At 43.0% G+C, this 22,732-nt stretch overlaps 1 protein-coding gene across 4 annotated transcripts in view; it reads right to left on the reverse strand.

Moving 5' to 3' along the window:
* The window catches only part of LOC120948529 (fibrillin-2), a 101,947-nt gene that overhangs the window by 53,386 nt on the left and 25,829 nt on the right, over positions 1–22,732 (reverse strand). For all 4 annotated transcript variants that reach the window (XM_040364962.2, XM_040364963.2, XM_040364960.2 and 1 more), the window contains exon 2: positions 20,911–21,132. In XM_040364962.2, coding sequence (XP_040220896.2) covers positions 20,911–21,132 — 222 coding nt within the window. The remainder of the gene's footprint in view (positions 1–20,910; positions 21,133–22,732) is intronic.

The following is a 22,732-nucleotide window of genomic DNA, read 5'->3' on the forward strand; positions in this document are numbered from 1 at the left end:
GAAGGAGGAGTGGAGAGCTCGTGCTCAACCATTGAACAGTGCGGGTACATACTTTTGGTCACGGATATCCGAGACCACTGCAACGAGGGCCACAGATGGGCTAAAGATTAATGTATTCATTGTTTTCGCTCCGAAAGTGCATACTTGCCTACGTGCGATACACCGCCACGCCCTCTGAACCACAACATTGTCCCCCGGAATTCCCTTCTCCATCCCTAAAAAAAGGGGGAAAAAAGTTTACAGATGTGACAGTAAAGAACATGGCATGACAAGCGTTTTGTTTTCCCTGTTCAAAAAGGTTTGCACTACACACATTGAACTTTTTCGCAGACCCCCTGCCTCACAGCAACCAAAAACAATGTCGCGTTGCCCAAGTGGCGTTCCGTGTCCGTTAGCGGGGACAGGATAAAGTTGAACGGTAAACAATATTCATAACAGAGCGTATGATAAACTGTGCCATTCATCTTTTCCATGCTGCCACCCCGCGATCGACCAACCGTGCGAACTGACTACCCAGGTTCGGTGAATGGTCTGCCCGGTGCATGGAATGTGCGACTGTGTAATTGGGATTAGAGCTGCCGGGTTTTCCATAAACCGGTTCGCAAAAAGGTTCGCCCCAACGCCCGTGTCATGGTTGGGAAGTTAAAAAATTGAGCTTCGCATCTGTAATGAAATGTTTCATTTCAGAAACCGAACTAGTTTGGCACGTGTTTTAGCATAGTGTTTTGCTATTCGTTGTATGCCAGTAGCATAATAGTGGAGAATGTTTTAGAAACAATCCATGGTTTTTGCAGCGAAAGCAAAACAAGCTTTTATGTTACGTATACTCTTGATGTTTCTGTTGGCGATTGTTTGAATTCATTTCAGAATATCTGCCAGTCGCTTGTTCATCAACTTGAACAAGGTATTGTAATCATTTTCCATGAATGAAATGTAATCGAATTCACAACAAAACAGATTTTAACTTTGCACAGGCAATGCAAATAAAACTCAATGTAGCAATCTTCAAACGCAATGAGCATGCAGAAACAAAGAGTTCAATAAAACATTGTTTCACGAAACAAGGACTAGAGATGTGGAGATGGAGTAGAGATGTGCTTTAATAGATTGAAATTATCAGGATGGTAAGTTGATGAATATTTCAATACATAGCAAGTGGAATATTTTTTATCTTTGCAATCACAACTATTTTTACCATCAAATACAACAAATTTACGAAAAAAACATATTTTTTTGAATACTTCGTTGTACCTGTAATGGTGGTATGGTTCCTATAGTCGTCGTATTGTGTTCCTACAGTGGTGGTAAACAAAGATGCTTCAAAAACAATATAACTCAATGTAACTTAATTTGAAGCTGGTTTTCGTGTGAATAGCAAGGATTACTGCCATTAGATTGTTTTTTTTTAATTTAATCGTAAAAAAATTATAAATTTGATTGATGAAAATATTGACTAAAGTACTGCATTACAGGGTTTCCCACGATTTATTGGTTGGATCCCATAAATTTTTGGTGTATTCCCATATTTTTTTTGGTGCGTTCCCACGATTTTTTGGCCGTTTCCCAAAATTTGTTGGTTCAATTGTATTGATATCCAATCGGAAAATACCAATAAATTGTGGAAAAGAACCAAAAATCTATGGGAACCCACCAAAAATTGATGGGAACCAACCAAAAATTCACGGGAACTGACCAATAAATCGTGGGAAACCCTGTAACACCTGTCGTCAACCCACACCCGGAAGAGAAAGCTTGATTTGAGGTCGATTTTTCACTCAGTCAAATAAGTGAATTTTGGCATTTTTTTGGTAAATTACTTACAGAAAACTCATTTCTGTTGCTAGTTTTAATGAAAACAGTACGACATGTCAAAAATTTCTTCGAAAAAATCTAAAATGAGCTGTTTTTTATTGATTTCATAACTATAACCACTATAGGAACATGCCTGTTTTGTGTACCTATAATGGCACTACGGTACAAAAACACTTAAAAATACATAAATATGGTCAAAAGGTACAAAAATTTAATAAAACAATATAATTTGATAACCATTATGTTAAAAAAACTAACAATTGCGTTGTTTTGTGGTCATTTAAAACGTTGACATTGATATGAGTTTCGTAATGAAATCTAAAGGATATTTGAAAAATGTTGACACATCTTACAAAATAATGGATTTTTAGGACATTAAGTAACGGAATATTTCACACTGACATAAATAACTTAATTACTTTTAAACTATCGTACGCAACGCATTTTAGAACAATACCACCACTATTAGTACTACCACCATTATATGCACGTTTGCTTTCATATCGATATCGATTTTTGTTTCATATTATATAAATAAACCGATAATTGCACTGCTGGCTGGACAAATTTCAATGCTGAATAATCGCTTCCTTTTCCATATTTTACTCCCAAAAATAAATCTTTACGCATGCAGATTTAATGAAACAAAAAAATCGATGACGCTTCCGTGTGATAAGATCGTGGGTTTAATCTGATCTGAGGTTATCCGGGGAAAAAAAAACAGCAAACACTACGCGAAATCAAAATGATAGCTATGTACCAACAAAGTCTCTCCCTCACACACTCACAACCACACGTGGAAGCGAAATAACCATTGGCGCGATATTACTGGAACACAGCCCATTAGTGTGTGGTAAAATTTATTACCCCGGATGAACACGTTTTATTGTATCATTAATCTCCTTCGCGAAAATCCCGCACCCGATTGCTACATTCAGAGCGAGTGTTGTAATCTCTTTTTCTTGCCTGGCACTGCAGTACGATTGTGCTCTGTGTGGATAGTTTTTTTTTCTTCTCGTTTTTTTCTGTAGTCGTGGAAGATAAAGAGGAATCATAACGAACGGAAGCGTTGGTTTTTCGTCTACTTCATGAGTTGTTCTGTTTTGCTTTTTTGCAATCATCTGTTGCATATCCCGCCTTGACGTACCAGAGTGGCGTATTTTGCGTCTTTAGTATTGACAAGCTATAGCGCTGCCTGAATTTAAGCATTTTAGTAAGTTATAGTATTGGATTATTGAGTTCTTGGAGTTTTCTTGAGCATGCAATTCATATTTTTTTATAATTTTCCTAACAAACAATTACTTTAAAAATAATAGATTTCACAAATACACCCCAAACGGAAACGTAAGATTATAATACCATTAAATCGATCGTAAAAGATCCATTTGTCAAGCTGTAGAATGAAGCATTTTTTCCGATTGAAAACACACTTCCGGTACTTTTCTTGTGCTTCACTACTCACTCACGCAGCAAAGCGCGTTCCCAGTAGTCTTCTAAAGACTCTTGGATTACTACACAGCACCGGAAACCATCTGCCAGCTTCAAAAGCATCTCCTGCACCTTACCAACAAAAAAAAACGAAGAAAAAAAACCGGAAACAACCCAGAAAACACAGCTCCAACAGCCAAAATACGAATATCACCCCAGCGTCGAGTGGCGAAATAATTCATCAAATTGAAATCCTTCCACGTCAAACCGGATGCGCCAGCCAGCCAACCATCGACTTCGCCGGGCTAAGCGATATTAAGCGTCTTGGACGGGGCACTCCCAAATCGGAAAGACTCTCCGATATTGACTAGCGCACCACAGACACAAAAAACACCCCACCCACACAAGACTAAAAATGAAGCGAAAGACGAAACTCGCCCCGTTCAAGTGGCAGCCTCATGAATCGGAAGGAAAAACTTTCATCCAATTCAAACCCTCTCGAGATGCTTTCAGGCCCGATTGAACGGTGGCGCAATGTGAGAAGCTTGGGAAAACTTTTTCACAACGCACAACCCTCCCCCCGCTCTCTAGGTATTCGGTATTCGTCAAGTGTTTCCTAGGGAGGACCAGAGAGAGAGAGACAAAGATAGAAGGTGTGTATGCGTGTAGCAATGTAGCAGCAGCAGCAAAAACAAGCAACAGGAAGCCAAAGAAAGGAGTGAGAAAACTTCAGCACCCATAAAAACACCCACAGCCACACACAGCGCCAATGAGGGGCTGCCACACTAATGGAAAGGGCTTACCGATCGGTTCCGGAAGCTCATCCTTGAAGCTTCCCGGGATTCTCTTCTTTGCCGAAAGCGTATTATCCTCGGTGGACAGTTGTTTGATATTTTGTTTGATTCTTTCCTTTCTTTTTTTTGTTCAGTGTTATTTTCCATGCAGATGTACAACCATCCCAAGGGCTTCCCAACTGTGGGAAAGCGGCATTACCCTGCTCCCGCACAAGGAGTCGCTGTTATTGAGATTAATATTTTTAGCACCGATCCGAATGGGGACACCACCGATAAGCCGAGCGTTGAAAGCATTCGTGTGAAAGTTTTTACGAGTTTGAGCGCACTTTTTTTACGACGCATCCTTTTTTCAGCAAAAAGGGATGGTTGGGGAGGATCGGTACGCGCGCTTAATGTGCTATTAATAAGCGGATGAAGAACGTTTTAATGCACTGTGGAAGGGAGGTCATTGCTGCTAAACTGGGTGGTAAATATTTTCCTTTCGATAGAAGTTTTAATGATTCGATGCTTTTAGAGCTTTGCCCAAAGATCTAAATTCGTAGGAATGCTCAATTTGTTAAGTGAATTGCATATATTTAGGCGTTTAACTTAGATATCTTTAAAAATCGAACATATTGATGTGACTAGGTATGCAATCCGAATTGACCATCACAAATGCAAATAGATCACGAGTAATGAGTGAGTCACAGCTGCAGACTTCCTCTGCATAACCTCCAAAGACAAAAGCATTCACAGCCGGTCTTTATCAACCCGTTGCGAACGGTGCTAATGCAAACGATAAGCCTCCTCTAATCTAGCCAGAGCTCAAGGTTATGGCCTCAGTTCGCACCTAACAACACCATCACAATCTGCTGATGCAAATCTGATTTGATCCATTGCATTATACGACTGATTAGGTGTTCGTGCTCTCAAGTGTAAAGCCTTTGGCTCGATATTATCAGCACTGCTTGTTCGGAAAATAGTTCCTCGAAACCTCCCACACAACGCTCACGCCCTAGTGGTGCGCACAAGAGCACTGTTGTACATCCAAAGCGGAGAAGAATCGGTCTCACCGAGCCTCACCGGCACCAACGAATCTAATTAACACAAACACTGGATCCGAAACTCTCCTGTGATTAAACGCCTGAAATTGGATTAACACCGATCCGCATCCACCCACACACACACACACACACACATGTTACTCCTTTGCCGGCTCATAAGACGGCAGCAGCTATTCTGGCCTCCCCAAGGGAGCTCGCACCACGTGATGACGATGCTTTTCCGATGCTACAACCTTTCCGTGCAGTTGTGCTTTCCATCAAAACCATGTTCTCGGCTACCGGCTACACGATCGCCCCGGAAACTTGTTCGGAAACAAACAGCCAACCCACCCGTGTTTGGGGGAGTCAGCACACACACGCACAAACTTCACCCGGCGAGAACTATTGTGCCGTGAACTGTGGGTGGGGCTGGGCACATTATTCGCGAGCTTTGGTGTCCACAAGACACCACATCACAAGCGCACCAAGCGATGTGGAATGAATTCGAAAGTCAGGAAAACGGGCCCCGGTGTATCCGCATCCGGGTCCGCGGATGGAGCTTATTATCGGGGATATCGTTCTGGGATTGCCACCGTCACCGAGCGCTGGGTAAGCGATTAGTAATCGAAAGGCAGAAAAACGGTACTGATACTGATCGCAAACCCCGTTTCATCCCGGCTTGAGCTACGCGTGCGGGCGGTGTTAGCTACCGCCGGTAAACATTGTCGTGTCGTGTACGCCCCGTTGTGTGAAGTCGGGCATGTGCTGATGTGAGCGAATGCCGGCAGTAGCAGTACCACACTAGCAGAACAACAGAAGGTTCGTTTGGTTAGGATAGGTCCCAAAGCGAACCGGGCGAACCGTTACCATGCTGCTGATGATTGGATTCTACCAGACGCTCAGACCTGCCGGGCCACATCATGCACCGCTCGATGAGACGTCTGCACCACTGGCGGGAAAGGTCTGAGGAAAATGACCAATTCCGAATTCTACCACCAAATGCCAACAGTGAGTATGCAGACTCACCCGGTAAGAAAGTGCCCTGGAGATGGATAGAAGTCAATTTGCAACCCGACTAAATGAAATACCGATTACACGCGTGAGGCTCGTTTTCGGCAACTGGTTGGCTCCGCATCCTCGCTTTCGCCAGCATCCACAAAAGCCAAGGTTTCAACGCACATAATAGCAGAGCTACAGAGCTAGTAGAGCAGAGTCGGTAGGATATAGCGCAAGCAACGGATTCCGAGATGCTTATCGTTTTGGATCGTGGCTGGATGTTTATTCAGGAGCAACACGATAAAAGAAGCACAGCTTTAGCCTTCAGCGCCAGCACCGGTATTACTGCTAAGAAGTCAAAGTATTGGCTGAATGCCGGAGTAGCTGCTTTGGCACGGAAAGCTACTCTTAGTGCTGTACGGTGCCTGTACGTCTTTCCTTGCCGTTCCGTGTCATGCGTTGGCATTGCGCTTTGATAACACAGTTGATGATTGCCAGCAACAGATTGATGTGTGTTTTCCCCCATAAAGCCTTTTGCTATGGTCATGCATGTGCTTGCCTCTATCCCGGAACAATATCAACGTTTGATCCGGTTTTTTTTTTCACTGTGGTTCGTTAAAGCAGTTTTAACATCATGAAAAGAGGGAGTTTCCTGCGAGGATTATTGCGCTGTTGTGCAATCGATTTCTCCACAAACTAGGGGCGTTTTGCAAAGGATTGTTAGCGGTCAAGCCAATGTGTATTTGTATGTTTTTATTTATTTTATCCTACACATTTTGGCATAACATAAAACATCCGAAGTTGAGTGTTACATCAGCACCGTGAATCATACGGAATGGGAATAGATGTCACAACAAAAGTACACAAGAATAATCTTAAATTTATGGCACGGTCCGAATGTTTTTCGGCTGGATTCGGCAAGCGGTCACGTCAGGTGGGAGTTTTAGTAGATCTATTAAAAAATTGTATCTAGAGGAGTTCTTAGCTGTGCGGGATGAGCTAAGAAAACTGGGTATAATCAGGATGACGTTCAAATCTCAATAAAATCATTGTAGGAAGGGAATTATTGTGAACTTTTATCAAATTTCATGCTAATATTATTCGATAATTCATAATCATTTTGGATATAAATGAATATGAAGGTAAAAAGAACATTATTAATAAAAAGTTTGTTCTCGGAATAATTAAACATTCCAGCGTTTAAGCGACCAGATCATTGCTAAAAAGAACTTTGAAGAACTCGAGCAAAGGAAGTTTGGCTTGTGTCAGTAAAAAATCACAACAAATCAAGTGTCTCTATCAAAGAAACCACCAATGTGCAAAGCATTCAAACTGGAAAACAAATAACAGTGCATTAAAAAAGAGATTGAATAAAAATGCTCAGATAAATAAGCTTTTGGAATATAATTGATCAAACCAAAACAACATAAAATTCCTTTTTTTTACAATTTAGCGTTATTCAACAAATGGAGGATGTCATTAACCAAAATAATATATTTCTCTCTCTTAGATATAAAGGAAAATCAATGAATGACGATAATTTCAAATTATTGAAAATGATTATGCATCTAAAACGTAAGTCTTTAGCTAATAAATATCTGCTCAATAGTAATCTCAGATTGCTTATAGTCATTTCTAGCACTGTAACACCATCATTCAACTATCTTACTCAGGCTCAAGCCTACCCAGTAGCGGGGGTTTCAAAACAATTTAAACTGACAAAATGATTTATTGTGCAGCAGTTTGATGGCCGGAGGCAATAATTTATGACCACAATATCGTCGATAAACTGCACCTGCAGATGAGCAGATTTCAAAACCATCAACAATGAACTCACCGATGTATTTAAACCATTCCCACATTCGCTTATGTGTCTCTATCACTCCCTTCCGTGCCGAATAAAATAGTTTTTTTTTATGTGCGACGCAGCTTCATCGCCGAAGATTGTCTGTTCGATACCATTTACAGTGAAGCACACCTTCACTCAATTCAAGCAGCCTCTAGCACGAGTAAACCAACGTGGTGACAGTTGGACAGCATAAAACCCGAGCCTCAGTTGCGTGGTTTGGTCGCTATAGGGCCATAAATCAGCGCTCCAGTCACCGGCCAACCGCCGCCAGTGAGATCGTGCATCAAACCGGGCGGAGATGATATCAGAAGCAACCGAAGTCCGAAAAAAAACTAGAGGTCGGTAGGTGGACATGCAAATATCAGTTGGCGAAAAGTGTCCCCCTGTTGCAGAAAAAGAAAGAAAAAAAAATTTCCATATTCCATTTTCGGGAAATGCTCCCGAAACACAAACTAAAACGCGTGTGACGGCTACAGCTAAATCAGGAATCGTACAAACGACCGCAACGCTTCGGGGACGCCAGAGAAAATTGATTTACAATGCATCGTAAAAGTAGGAGGAAGAACGCGCGCACACACACACACTGAAATTGTTTTCGGGCCCGCGCGCATCATCCAAATCCGATTTGGCATCCACACAAACTGCCCACAAACAGACGGGGAAGGTGTTTTGTGGTTGTCAAACGCGTCGTTAATCGAAGTTTTGGGCCATCAAATGCATGCTACACGCGGTCTACACGGCACGGGTTGTGGACTCCAGCACCAAAGCCCATCTGTAGATCCGCCGCCGGCCCTCACCACAGCCCGCGACCTTTTGAAAATGCCGATGACGCTCGAAGTGATCGTAAAAAAAGCACCATGCCTGTTGTGTTTTCGGTCGGAACCACTTGCACGTCACAGTAATGCTCCACATTTTATGTGCCAAAACGGGGACAGGGGGACCCCCAAAAACACTTCCAATCAGTTTCCCGGTTTTGGAGGAGCGGAACCAGTGCTTCCTCCCGGTGTGGTACCACACAGAGAACAAGTGCACGTGCGCGCTAGCTTTATGGGACCGTGAGGCACACGACCAGGCCGATTCTTGTTGTTTTTTTTTATAGCAGCCATCGCAAGCCGTACGTCGGCCCAAACAGAGGCAGTGGCAATCAATTTCCACGCGACGGCAATAATCCGAACCGTGCGGCCGTGGTTTCTCCGCTTCCCAGTACCAGTCGGGCACCAGAGCGGGCTAACCACAGCGGGCTGCCACACTAAACAACGGTTCCGGTACCCGCTGGGAATGGGATTTTAATCGGCTGCAACAAAAGCTAACTTTATCGCAGCTGACATCAACCGTCTCTGCTGCCGTCGAACCGGTTCCGACAGTCGGTCAAACAGTCGATGAAACAAGCTGACGATTAATAGACGTGATTCATGAGGATCGAGCAAAAAACAAAACAAACGCTGCGCTCGCGCTGCTGGACGTGCAATAAAAATGTGCAAAATATTGCACCTCCGTAAAGTGTGGAATCAGTTGGCGGAAACACATCACCAAGTGTACACTGTTTTCGTAGGATTATCAAAATGTTTCCCCTTTTTCGAACGGCAAGCCAAATACTAATCAAACAACAATACGCCCGGTAAGTGTCAGCGCCAGCACACAATCACATTGTCGATTGTCAAATGGCTCCTACTGCTTTTATCCTGCGATGAATCCACCGGACCATGCAAAGTTTTGGATTGATTTTTTTTTTTTTTTTTTTTGGCAAATGATTTAGAGAGCTTGGCCAATTCTGGCATAGAAAGTCGGGGCGGAATAAAATATGGTGCCACTTACAAGCTAAGCGATTTCTACGCGGTGCTCGTAAATTGTCGATCTTTACGAAGCTGTCGTCCGTTTTTAGCTCGAAGCCTTATTTTTGGGATACATTCTAAAATGAAACCAAGTGACTTGATGGTTTAGTGCTTTGTTTTTGCTTTGTTTAAAAGCAATAACTTATAATAGTAACACTTAATTCTCTCTAATTTATTTTGTTGCAGCAGCTAAGCCGTTGCAAATCATTCCTTTTTTGACAGATTACTCAGTCGAACTAATAAAAAAAACTCGATCCTTTAACCAAACGTTCAACAAATTGCATTACACTTTAACGTTTTCAATTCGCTTCCGGAATTGTTGTCGTTTGCAGTGCTTGAAATAAAACGCTTAATTAACGAACCATCAGCATAACCGCAAAGACACAAAGATGTCACTTGGCTTCATTCCGCCGGCGTGATTAATGGTCGGCTGTCGATTGTCCTGTTAATTAATTCCACACAACCGCCAACGTCGGTGACGCGATTTGTGCGCTATAACTGACAGTTAATTACATTTAACTTTATTTCATCAATCACATTGTACGGGGTAGTGTTCAGGTGATGCATTGAAGCATTTTTTTTAAATAATCCTCTTGTCAAATAGAAATCAAATAAAAAATAATAATAACGCAACAATAAACCGTTTAAGGCCGACAGCAGATTTAAAGTATCAGCCCAACAACCGATAAACATTACAATATTTGATCTAGCACCTAGTTTGCAGGTGAATGGCTCCAAATTTAATCCCAAAATGTGTTGTATGACACAATCATTCTTCCTTCACCTGTCCCACCGCTTAGCGGTGTTCCACGAAACGCCTACCGTCCTATCACTATGTCCCAAAAGAAAACACTCCTGTGCGCCCGTACACTAAAGGAGTTATTTGTGCGCCCGAAATACTGCCAAAACCCATACACACAAAAACACATTCCGCTAACAATAACTTTCGTAACAAGCTCTTAAAATGTCATCTGCTATTGATAGGCAGATAGGCGACGCCGCACGATTACCAAATGTTGCTTTTATTTCCTCCGCACATGGTTTCCGACGGGGACGGCGGTTGGACGTGGATTTCGGATGCCGAAATTTATTCACCTCTTTACACGGCAGTATCCCACACCGGGCAGCAGTTACACAGCAAATGGGAACGATAAAACGAAGCAAAAAAAAAACTAGAAGCACTGAGTGCGACTGCTGGCATGGCTTTTAAGTAGCTCACGCGCCACGGCCGGATGATGCCTAACATGCTCCGTAGTGTAAACAGATCACCCTTCACCCCCCACGGGGTAGCCTCAAAATCAATTTCGAACCAATCGATATCGAGCCAACAACACTCGATCGGGTTGTTCAGGTGGTTGCTGTTGGCAGCCCACACATCCTTGTGAAATAGTCCCGGGCAAAACAACACCTCTCATCCTCTCGAAATGATGAATCGCACACGGATAGATCACGGTCCGGTATCACAGGCCAAAAAATCGAGTCGACCAGCAACAAAAAAAAACTGCCCCATACGGATACGGATTTGGAACAATATTTGCTTAAGCTCTCGGAGCTTGACCGTATCGGCACGGTCGATTCCGGCCCGTGACACAAACTGCACATATTTATTAACACTTTGTCAATGGGACAGCTGGGACAGCGTGTTCGGCGCAGCGTATAAGGCGATCGCAACCTAACTTCCAACCGTTTCGATGGAAGAAGGCACCAAAACAGATGAGAAGAAAATTAGACCCACACACACAATTGGGCGTGAGGGAATTGTGACCATTTTTTCCATTAACAATAGCTATCGTTCCGTCGAAGATGTTACAAACGGGAAATGAGTTCTTTCACACCCAACAAATGATTGCATCGATCCGAACAAACTGAAAAAAAAGTCACAGAGGTGGACAACTAAATTGATTGTTAAATTGGTTTTGCCAGGTCAAACGTTCCGATCGGATCAGATTTGTTGGAATGACAAATTAAGCCCCGTCTCTAAGACAAGCCGGTAGCATCGACCAAGAGTGCACCATACGAATGTGCTTTGCATAATTAATACCCGATTGTCGGTTAATAATATTGCCCCGGGGCAAGTACATAATCGATGATCGATGACTAACAACATTTCCAGAAGAAGCTGCTTTCGAGTGGCGCTGGAAACTACTCACCAGCACTAGCTTCCCATTCTACCTGTCTGCCCTCTGGCCACATGCTTGCGTTCGTCGTCATTAGCGTATGATGATTAATACCGATTGATGCGCTAACTAACCGGGTAAGGAGGTTTCCCACCCGCAGGAGGTTCATTATGGTTCGATAATCGCTATCAATTGGCAAAATAGTTGTGATGTTGAGCTCGCTAAACCTTTCGGAACCGCTCGCTAGCGTCGATTCTGTCGACTGGCAATCGATTTCTAATCCTGTTGTGGCGGACCAGATGCAGTCCCAGACACACATTATTAGGCGAGCAAACAATCCCTTTCGCTACTCCCTGGATACCATCACCTCGACTCGGCGGTTATTTAGATCACCCGATGCATTTGAATAAAATGTCAATTTATATTAATTTTCACACCAGCGGCAAATAGTTCACATTCCCCGCACATTCCTCTTTCACCCAGCGAGATAGGTGCATCCCTTGGCAAGAATGCATTTGATTGAATTTGAGCTTGAACTGTCGAATATTGACTGAAGCCCCGGGAAGCGGGGGCTCCCTTAGCGAGCTCCCTCGGATATAGCTGGCTCATTTATGACAAATTCATTTCAACTAGTGGGTATCGGTGTTACTGTCAAGTTATTTAGATGCTGACATGCTTCTAATGGCTGAGAATATTTCGAAAAAAATAAAAACATGATTAGTAGTTTGAAAATCTTTTAAAAGATTAAAAATATTCAAGCGGGTACACAATCTCCAAATTCTAAATATATGTTAATCCTGTTCACATGATAATCAAAATTGTTTGAAATGATTATTATATTAGAACGAGTGCACGCAAAAAATTTTGTTTTTTTTTTTTACAGCCATCTGTAATAAAAAAATCATAACTTATAATTAAATCTGACTAGCCCCGGAGCTAATGTAAAAATGTACATCATAAACAACGAAAAAAAAGAACAAATTACAAACCGGGCAGTTCAGACAAACGAATAAATATACAAAAAATAGATAATTTTTCTGATAGTCAAAGTAAGCTACGCAAGATTTACTGAAGATTACTAACACTAACGCTGAGATCGACAATGTTGTTTAAAGAAAAGTAAGTATTAATCATTGTGTGTAATGGTCCTTGGGAACCAAGAATGGACGGGGCGTGAATTGAACCGCTAATAAGCTTATGTAAAAAGATGCACTGAGTCTTCATTCGTCTGGGATGTAAAGATTCTAGTCCGAAAATTAAGGCGTGGAAAAAAGGAGTGTGATGTAAAGGCACGATAACCTAGCACCTAACACGATAACTAGGACATGTAGCATTACGACACCAAGACATGCGGTACCAAAGGGCGCGTGTAAATGTAGCCCGTAGCAATTAGCCCGTATGCTATACCCACTGACGTTTGATACGATTATAAAAAGTATAGAATCTCATACAAATAAAAATATTAAAGTAAAAGATCAGATTTATTTACATACGCATCGAATTCAATATGATAGGACTTCAAACTGAGTTTTGAATGTTGTTTTAAGTATGTGCTGCTTTTTTCTTATATTCTGATGGACTTATGCACTGTAACTAGCTCAAAATTGGTGAATTTGTAGCTATAGCCATCATAAAAACATGTTTGCTTTCTAAACGTGCAAATGTACTACGTTGAAACATACATACCAAACAAGGAGAAAATGTATTAAATCACCACACATTGTGTATAAACTTGTTCAATAGTTCAAAGATCAAGTACTGCCATACTTGCCCTAGATATGTGTACTAAGTAGATATCGAAAAAAACAAATCCCTAAGCTCAGAGATGTTCAGATCCATCAGACAGGAATACTACGTTGCAACATATGTGAATGAATTCCGGAATATGACGATAAGACTACTCTCTGAGCTGTATTTTATGTCTAAAACTTGATATTTATGAATGCTAAATATAAAACCCCATTATCAAAATAGGGATCTAAGAATACGTTCTCAAAATTATAATAAGCGTAGTATAAACGAGTAATAAGGCATTCAAATTCTTCCATTTCCGGTATAATATACTTTAATCGTCAATGTAAACCAATCTTGGCTAGTAGCATTTTGAAACGGATCTCCAAATGCCATTTTAACATTTCGCAATCGGCACACACTATCGCCGTTTAGAATTCGACTGTGGGCGATTATTTCCGCCCAGTTCTTCGCTTCATTTTTTTTGGCAGCCCAAAACGCATTCCCCAAACACCATCGCAACCGACACGCTTCGGTAGTAAAGACGAGACGCACAAGAGATATTGGACCGGACTATCAGTGTCCAACGAAATGCCGCCCGGTCGGCACTCGCTGTGTCACATTTGACACTCCAAAATGGTGCCAAATTTAAGGCAAATCGTAAAATGGTTTTTTGTTGTTAGAATATTGCCCTTCCCTTGCTGTCATCACCTCGCAGCAGCCGGGCGCAAGCCGGTGCTGGAATGTCGCGGCGGGACTCCAGAGATAGATGGACCAAGAACGGCCGTGGAATTGGAATCGAAAGAATGCCGCTTGACGTATTAGGTTCGTCGTCCACGGTGGCCGCGTGTGATGAAATCTGTTCCATTCTCGGGCAGTGTGGCAGAATCTCAGCGACAGCATCGCCAGAATCGCGTTTGGAGCGGCGTATCGGTTGCGCGAAGCTGTCAAATTTTACTGCCGCTCTGCCCCCGGGGTTGGGTGCTCCAACACACATACCCCCAAAAGCCAAACCCCTGGAGAGTGATTCCGTAGTGCGGTGCGGTTGTAAAGTTTGACGTTCTTTGAATGCTTCCCGCTGGGGGGGCTCGAAGCGAAGTGCTGGAGTGGCTGAAGTCGCTTTTATTGAATCTAATCGGCGGAAATGTAGCTGAAAGCTGAAATTGGAATTTTCATTTGCCGGACATTAAAAAATAAGAAGTAGAGAGAGAGTATCATCATGCCTGTGTGGATGCTATCAACTGTCACCCGATGTGAATGACGCCCAACACAACGCTTCGGTGGCAATTTCAACCTCCGTACTGGTGTGCAATATTAAGTACCTTTTGCTTTACGACAATCATAACCGTTTGGAGCGAAATTATGCACTCTATAATAAGGTTCCATTGTTATACGACAGCCCCATTGGACATTACCTTAGGTCCCGCGAGACAGTGTGGCCTAAATGATGACCTCGAATCCTTTGCGACGTCGCATCTCAATAAGCTTTCACGACCGACGAAACTGATCAAGATCTAATGATAACAAACAAATTACCAATCGCATCACATTCCCGCTAACCACCGCAGCACTCCCTGCAAACCTTCCATTCCTAGCAGGTTTCACGCAATCCAGCCAATGTCTAGACACTGCTGAGACACACACGCACACGGCACGAACTCAACAGAAACGGTTCACCCATGTTCCCAGCCAGCCACCTTATCGAGATCGATATACTCAATAGTTCGCTCGTGCAAACAAATTGCCCCCTATTTCCTCTTGCGCAACCTCCAAACGAACCCACAACTTCCGACAATTCCCCAGTGACTTCGAATTTCCCATACACACACCACCAAAATGTCCGAAAACCGCAATAAACTGTGCCGGTACCCATAAATTACCCTCTCTCGCACCCGTACGACTCTCGCCGTCACACATAAACTAAGCATTATCGAAGGAACGTGTTCAGCGTGTCACCGAGGCAGAGGGCGAAACCGTGCTACTACCGTCTGGGTATTCGCTGTTGCACAGCTCAGGCTGTAAAACAGTAGGTGTTGGTTTCGGTGCTCGCACATTCGACACCTCGTCGCTTTTCGGGGTTTGGGTCTTTTCTAACCAAAGGGCCTAGAAGAAGCGCACGCGTATGCTCCAAAACTGTCCAAGATATGAAGCGACAGACGCCCGGGAGAAGCTCGGTACAATACGGCTGTGAGTCACACAAAGGGAAGGATGAACATCTTCCCAAACGCGCGCGCACAGCCTGCAATCTTGACGCGACACAGCGCCGCCTTAGTGAAAACTGATGGCGATGAAAATGGTGATGCTGATGATTATGATGATGAGAATGGGCACCCAGCCCAGCCGAACGGCTGTGGTAAATTAATTTTCGGTGTAGTTTTAATTGGTTAAGGTGTGTGTTTGTTCGCCTCCAAACTGGTCATGATTTGCAAGGGAAGACAACGCCACCACCAGACAACGCAGCATGTGGTCACAGTAAGCGGTACGCCGTAAGAGGTTTTTAATGGTCTAATACTCCTCCACCCAAAGCACACACTCACACACGCGCGCTTAGACGCCTCTGCTTTTTCTGGAACACACGCACATCTGGCTGTTCTCAACTGGGTGTCCACAAAAACCGCAAAAATCACTGCATGCGTACATCACACTTTCGCTCGGCCGTCGGAAATAGAATCTCCTAGAAGGAGGCGTTGCCAAGCGTCTGCCGCGTCTCGCTTTTCGGTGTCATCCTGCTCCACTCCTCAGCTCTAGCTAGTCTTCCACATTCTGAACGCACATTCACAGACCACTGCCCACGGATTGACCGACCCAAGCATCACCACCTTGGCATGTGGCGGTAGAATTCCATCACCGAAGCGATCGGGTATGCAAACGCCTTCCGAGCTCCGAGCAAACCGCACACCAGGGCCACCGAGTTGACGGTGCCATTTGCATAACTTCGCTCCAGACTTTGCCGTCGACAGCTACTGCGTCACCCGGGCGACTGCTCCCACACTCTCCCCACTTTATAAGATCTAGATCTGCTGGGCAGGATGTTATTAAATGTGAAAATTGAATTCGAAGATTATTAAATATACTGCGGCGATGGGGCGACATTGGAGACGACGGGTGCGGAACAGCATGATGTTGGAAGGTGTCGTAAAACTTCATCGACATCCTGTAGAAGGCAAGATGGACTTCCAAACGTGACTTGGACTAAAATTAGTAAATCCTTTCCATCCGGAGCTAGAACACTTAGATGACTTCATCCGACTGTTGAAACGGTTTTGGGGTTTTCTGTTTATCACGGAACGTTACAGGCGTTGTCAATGGCATTCCTATCGATGTTGTCCATCTTCTGGATGGGTTTTACGTCGTCCAATAAAACGGATACACATGTTAATACACGCGTGTCTTCAAAACATGCGGAATTAACACCTTCGGATCACCCCGATACAACGCAGCGGAGATGCGCAGCCGATTTCATAATGCACTTTGCTTTCATCGCTTTTCACCGAACCAATCTGATTCCACGCTTTAAGTCTTTCTTCAAGCATTGAAAGAGAAAGACTGTGTGTGTGTAGGGTGAGAAACAGTTACCTTTATGCCCAAGGTACGGAGAGGAAATCTAATCAGCGCATCAATTTGGATGCAAATATCCAGAGCACACCGGATACGAAGTCACACAAACTGGGAAAGGGTTACAAAATACCTCACCAAGCGTAATGGGATCTTCATTCTTCCTGTCACTTGGCTAATCCAAACATTCGGTGTCTAAACCGACACCCAAGCCCGTGCACGAATTCCCTTTTCAGTGCACCCTTTTGCTTCCCCGGTGTGAGGGCCACGCGCAGCACCGTTCCATTGTTCACACGTGTCTTGCGTATATCTAACACGTTTGCTCGTTCTCCAGCTCCATGGCGAACACACCGATGAAGCGCGTGGCTAATAACGATGCTTAATTTATTGATCCCTTTTTTGGGAAAGGGTGTCGCGAGCAGCGGAGATAGCGCGACAAGGGGCGAGGAGAAAGTAATCTAAGCTGAATCTTAGCCCGAAAAGAAGCATCGAACAAACGCGCACTGTACTTCAGTATGGTTCCCTCGCTTCTTTGTCCAGATTTGGACGGTGGGATCGGAAAGATTGCAGGGTTTTTGTTACATGGGACAGACTATTTCAAAAATAGCTCATTTTTACCATTATTTCTAGCTTTTTTATTTGACAGAAAGATCAAACTTTGACATTTGGGATAAATAATACAAAGTAATTGACATCTTTCAGTGGTTAAATGGAAGGAGGTGATGTACTTTAACATTCAAACCTAGCGTTGAAGCTAGTATAAGGCAAAGTGAAGAAATTTTACTAGAATAGATATAATAGTCGAAGAAATATAATCAAATATGTTAAAAGCTGTTGCAATTAAAATACATTTAAAACTTTTAAACTTCAATAATCACTCTAAACACGAAAGATAACAAATAGGCAACAACAACTTCAGAACATACAATAAAATATTAAATTTGAATTCATCCAAATAACAACACAGTTTCTATAAAATCTATGTTTTTTTTTTATGTTTATTGGTAAGAAATTAAAACAAATAAGATTTTATTATGTTTTGCAAAAGTGTTTCTAATTGAACTAAACAGATATTTCTTGATTTTTGTTGCAATGATTTTTTCTTCTTCTAAAACTCTTTATTATTATCTTGTTTTATATTGTTCTTTTTGTAACGCTTAGTACATGATTAATATTTTACCTACTTTGTTTCCTTTTTTTCTTCAAATTAAACTTTAATTCCAACTTTTTTTACATATTTTCCTAAATATGTTCTTTTAATTTATTTTCATGTTGTTTCTTCGACTTCTCGGTCGATTTAAAAACATTCGAAAGATTTTGACTGTTTTAATGCTTCAGTTTTTCTTACGGTCAGGGGTTACCCAACATTTTAGTTCGTTTGCTTCACAAATTGCGCTATTGACGGCCATTTTAAAGTCACTTTTAGTGGTGAAAGTTTAAATTTAGATTTGATAAGAACAGAGTAACTGACGCAACCAAATTTCGGCTTTTTTTAAATGATTATAAACTTAATTTTTTTTAAATGATTTATATATAAATTTTCCTTCCAATAATCAAATAACGAAATAAAATATGAGTTTCATTTTAAACATTTTCAACATGGCACCAAAAACGTATCGATCCAAAAAAAAGTAATCACAAGTTTCCGTCGTAAAAAGAAACCAAATGCCTATCTTAAATAGAGCGCCTGATGAACGTTTATTAGTAAGTCCTTGTTGTAAACGGTAAAGGTTTGCCATGTTAAACCCAATTCAATCCATTCATCCTCAAAACACCCTGTAAAACAACGTAAATGTCGTAAGCAATGTGAAGGTGTAAAATGGAAAGGGTAGGAAAAAGCACGGACCATGAAGTACCTGCTATCACTTCCCAACAATCTCCATCCAAGATAGACCGATTTAAATACACAAACTCTACACTTTTACCCTCCGCCCTGCTCGAGAGTGTGCCAAACAAATGGAAACCCGAAAGAAACCGAACACCACACCGCAATCCCTGTTGCACGATGCTCGCAAATGAATGAGTTCATAAATAATAAAAATGCTCCACATTCCCAGGGCCTCTCACCAGTGCCGCCGACATCGATCTCTGCCGGGGATCTATTTCAGGCGAGATGGATTACACGATCGCACACAATCGAAGACCACTCGCCGGTGTGAATCGTGCACACCCCTCTTATCCCACCGTTTCCCGATCAGTAATGGAGTTCAATATCGATAAATCGTTCCGTTTATCATTTCCATTCCAAGTGGCCAAGTGGCGGAATAGACACTAAAGCACTCACGGTGCTCTGTGCCTGAGGTGTATCGAACCAGCAGCTTCCCCGTGCAGTGTCTAGACCAACTCGCACGAAAGCAATCGATTCCCAACGGGTACGGTTGGTACAAAAAACTGGAAAAAATGCTGCACCTGCATGCTCGATAAACCAACCGGATGTTTTCCTGGTCCTGCATGCCTCCATTGCAATGTACAATGTACAATTTATTCATCGTTTGCAATGCATCTCGCACTGTCTATTCGCTGACGTTCTGGGTTTGCATCATCACTCGAACCCTTGAAGAGGGCCGGCAGCTCCTGGACACCCGCAGGTCTGGTGAAACTGGCTGGTACCACAACCGTGCCACACAAAGCACAAAGAAAGATGCCTCCAATGCCCGGTGCACCGGTGAAAGATTCCGATCCACCGCTTCCACTGCCGGGGCAATCCGTAACTTACAATTTTTCTTCGAGCCTGCATACTCCAACCAAACCAGTGGTTGGTGGTTTCAGCTCCTTCGCCCACGTTCCCTACCAGCTTGCGAAGCAAAACAAAGCGGTGCAGAATGTGCTGTATAATTTATTTAGCATGCCTAGCAAAAAATGGGTTGGTGAGGAACCCCCCTTTTTCCTAGCCCAACTGCTCGGAAAACCCGCAAATCCATCTTTCGTAGCTGTTCGTTTTCCTCACTGCCAGCATCCAGTTACCCCTACCGGGGACGTGGTTGAAAATAAATGGTCCACTGTGGCTAACAGTTCCACTAGCAGACTGTAGTATGTGTTTGTGTGAGTTTGTGTATTTTTTGCTCTATATTTACTCAATTCTGTTTCTGATGAATTGTAGCTAGTCTGGATGAAACATTCTCATGCATGGAGGAATCGGATCGACCATATCGGCACTCAGAAAATGGCCTCACTTCTTCAAATCTGCACAATTTCTGACCATCTTTTTGTGCAGTTACGTACATAGAAACCTGAAGACACGATGCCACCGGAAACCGCAATAGATAAGACAAATATGGTGGCATCAGCGAGTGGTTCAAAGTGAACAAAAAAAAAAGAATCCAATTCCTAAAATAACGATAGCGCACACTACATCTGCCTGACACAATGCAAGCCAATCATGCACAATCGGTACACAGCTACTTGCACGGATGTGCTCTCGGGTTGCCTCCTGCCTGCCACCCATTCCATGCCATAAGTACCAATCAATTCAATTTGTTATCCCTCGTTAAGTTTATTCCCTTCAATTTTGGCGTCCTCGTGTGTTTCGCTTCTTTTACTCCCCCCAAAAAGCTCAGCAGCAGAGCAGAGACGTGCGATGATAAAGTGGGTGGAAAATTGGTTCACGGTATGCTTCTTAGACGATATGTCGCGTTCTTCACCCTTGCCTGCGCCGAAAAATAACAAACAGATCCTAACTGCCTTGCATCCCCGGCGTGACTCTCGCTAAGCTCGGCACGCGCTTATCTTCTTGAAAAATAAAGACGGGGAAAGCACACTGACACTGACACTCACCTGGTATGCACACCGGCAGCTTCGTCGAGTCCCACTCGTCCGTCTCAATGCTGCAGCGAAGCTGGGCTAGCTGTGGCTCCTGCAACCGGTAGCCCGCCTTGCAGGTGTAGTGTGCCGTCACATACTCCTCGTTGTCGTCTACCGTGAGCCGGGCCGAGCCGTGCGCAATTTCCGGCGGCTGCTCGCAGTCCTCGTACGGTTCGGCGAGAGCGGTCGTCGGCACTGCAGGATGTAGAGAGAGAGAGAGAAAGAAAAAACAACACCGTAAAGTAAAACCAAACACATGTTAGATTAATCAAACATGGGTACAAATCGTAGATGATGTGTAATGGCACCGCTAATCACCGGACGGTCATCCGAGAAGCGTGTTTGCACGCGTCAACTCCGATAAGAATCACACACGCAAACACACACACACACACACCACACGTACACCAAAAATCAAAAACGCTCGATGATATCGATGGTGCGCAGGATGACTCTGATTGACAGGCCTCGGGCACGGGTCTCCACCAACAATTGACCCAAAATATCAGTCAAACCAGCCGACCAGCAAGCCAGCCAGCCTACCAGTTCGGTCGGTCCGTCAGTCAGTCAGCCAGTCAGTCAAATGATAAAAAGCGATCAGAACAGCTTTACACGGCTCGTGGTCCACCCGCTGCTCCCGGCAAATAGCCAATCGGCCAAAACCTATCAGATCGTGCGTCAATCACGCATCGATCCACCTCTGGACTAAAACCGGACACAACGTTGCGGTGTTTTGTCTCATCTTTCGATATCAAGCACTTCCAGAGTATACACAAACACAACCACACACACCGGGTGGTCTGGTGGAACAGAGATTATTAGAATCCTTGTCATTTCGTCCATTTGGTCTCTTCAAAGCACAATTTGAGTGAATATTAATCACTTTTGGAGAGGGATAGTAATCACCTGATTCTACCAACAACAACAAAAAGTGGAAGATATTATTGACCAGAGTTAGAATGCGGCGATCAAATATTTACATCATCGTTGCTGACCAGTCACCAATAGCTCGTCTTCCGTTTGCTCGGTGTCCTTGAAATGGGGAAACCCTAAACGTAATTTCCTTTTCGGGGTGGACATCCAATCTCCGGTTGATAACAAACGAAATCATTTACTGACCAATGTTTCTGACACGCAAACCGCATCTTCTCGAGCGTTTGGAACGGGCAGCTCGATGCTTGGTCTCTGTAAGAAGCTGTCTGCAGGCCATCAACAACCATCATGGGCACCAAAAGGTTGCTCCAAGAGTTTCAGACAGGGTCCGAGTAAAAAGTGAATTTATTAAAAATAGTACTTTAAGTATTTCACTCAATGATTTGCTCATCAATCGGAAATATACATTTTCAAAAGTAACTGGACGATACTTATCCACAAGGCATTGTAATCAGGCGCACTTACAACAATCACATGGAAAAGATTTTCAAATATTGCAAATTCCACGGACGAGTCATTTTAATTCATCGGATTAGATCATTTTATAACTCACAAGGTTCAAATGGTGGTGAACTATTAATGTCAAAACGTCTGGTTTTTAGATTTTGTTAACACAATTTTTGAAAAATTGTATGATACCACAATAGCAGATATTCTTCCTCAAATACCTTATTTAGTCAAAAAAATTATCATTGTTTATGAACTACACAAAATCAAAGCATGGTTTACAAAAAGCTCTCAACCCCAACCTAGAACCGTATTGCTAAAAAACATCTGAAGACAATTTGAAGTAATGGATATCACACATTTTCGAACAACTTCGAATCAACAGTCAACTCTCTCTTATTTGAAAGCCGATGGA

Source organism: Anopheles coluzzii, chromosome 2, assembly GCF_943734685.1.
Source record: "Anopheles coluzzii chromosome 2, AcolN3, whole genome shotgun sequence".
Classification (NCBI taxonomy): Eukaryota; Metazoa; Arthropoda; class Insecta; order Diptera; family Culicidae; genus Anopheles; species Anopheles coluzzii.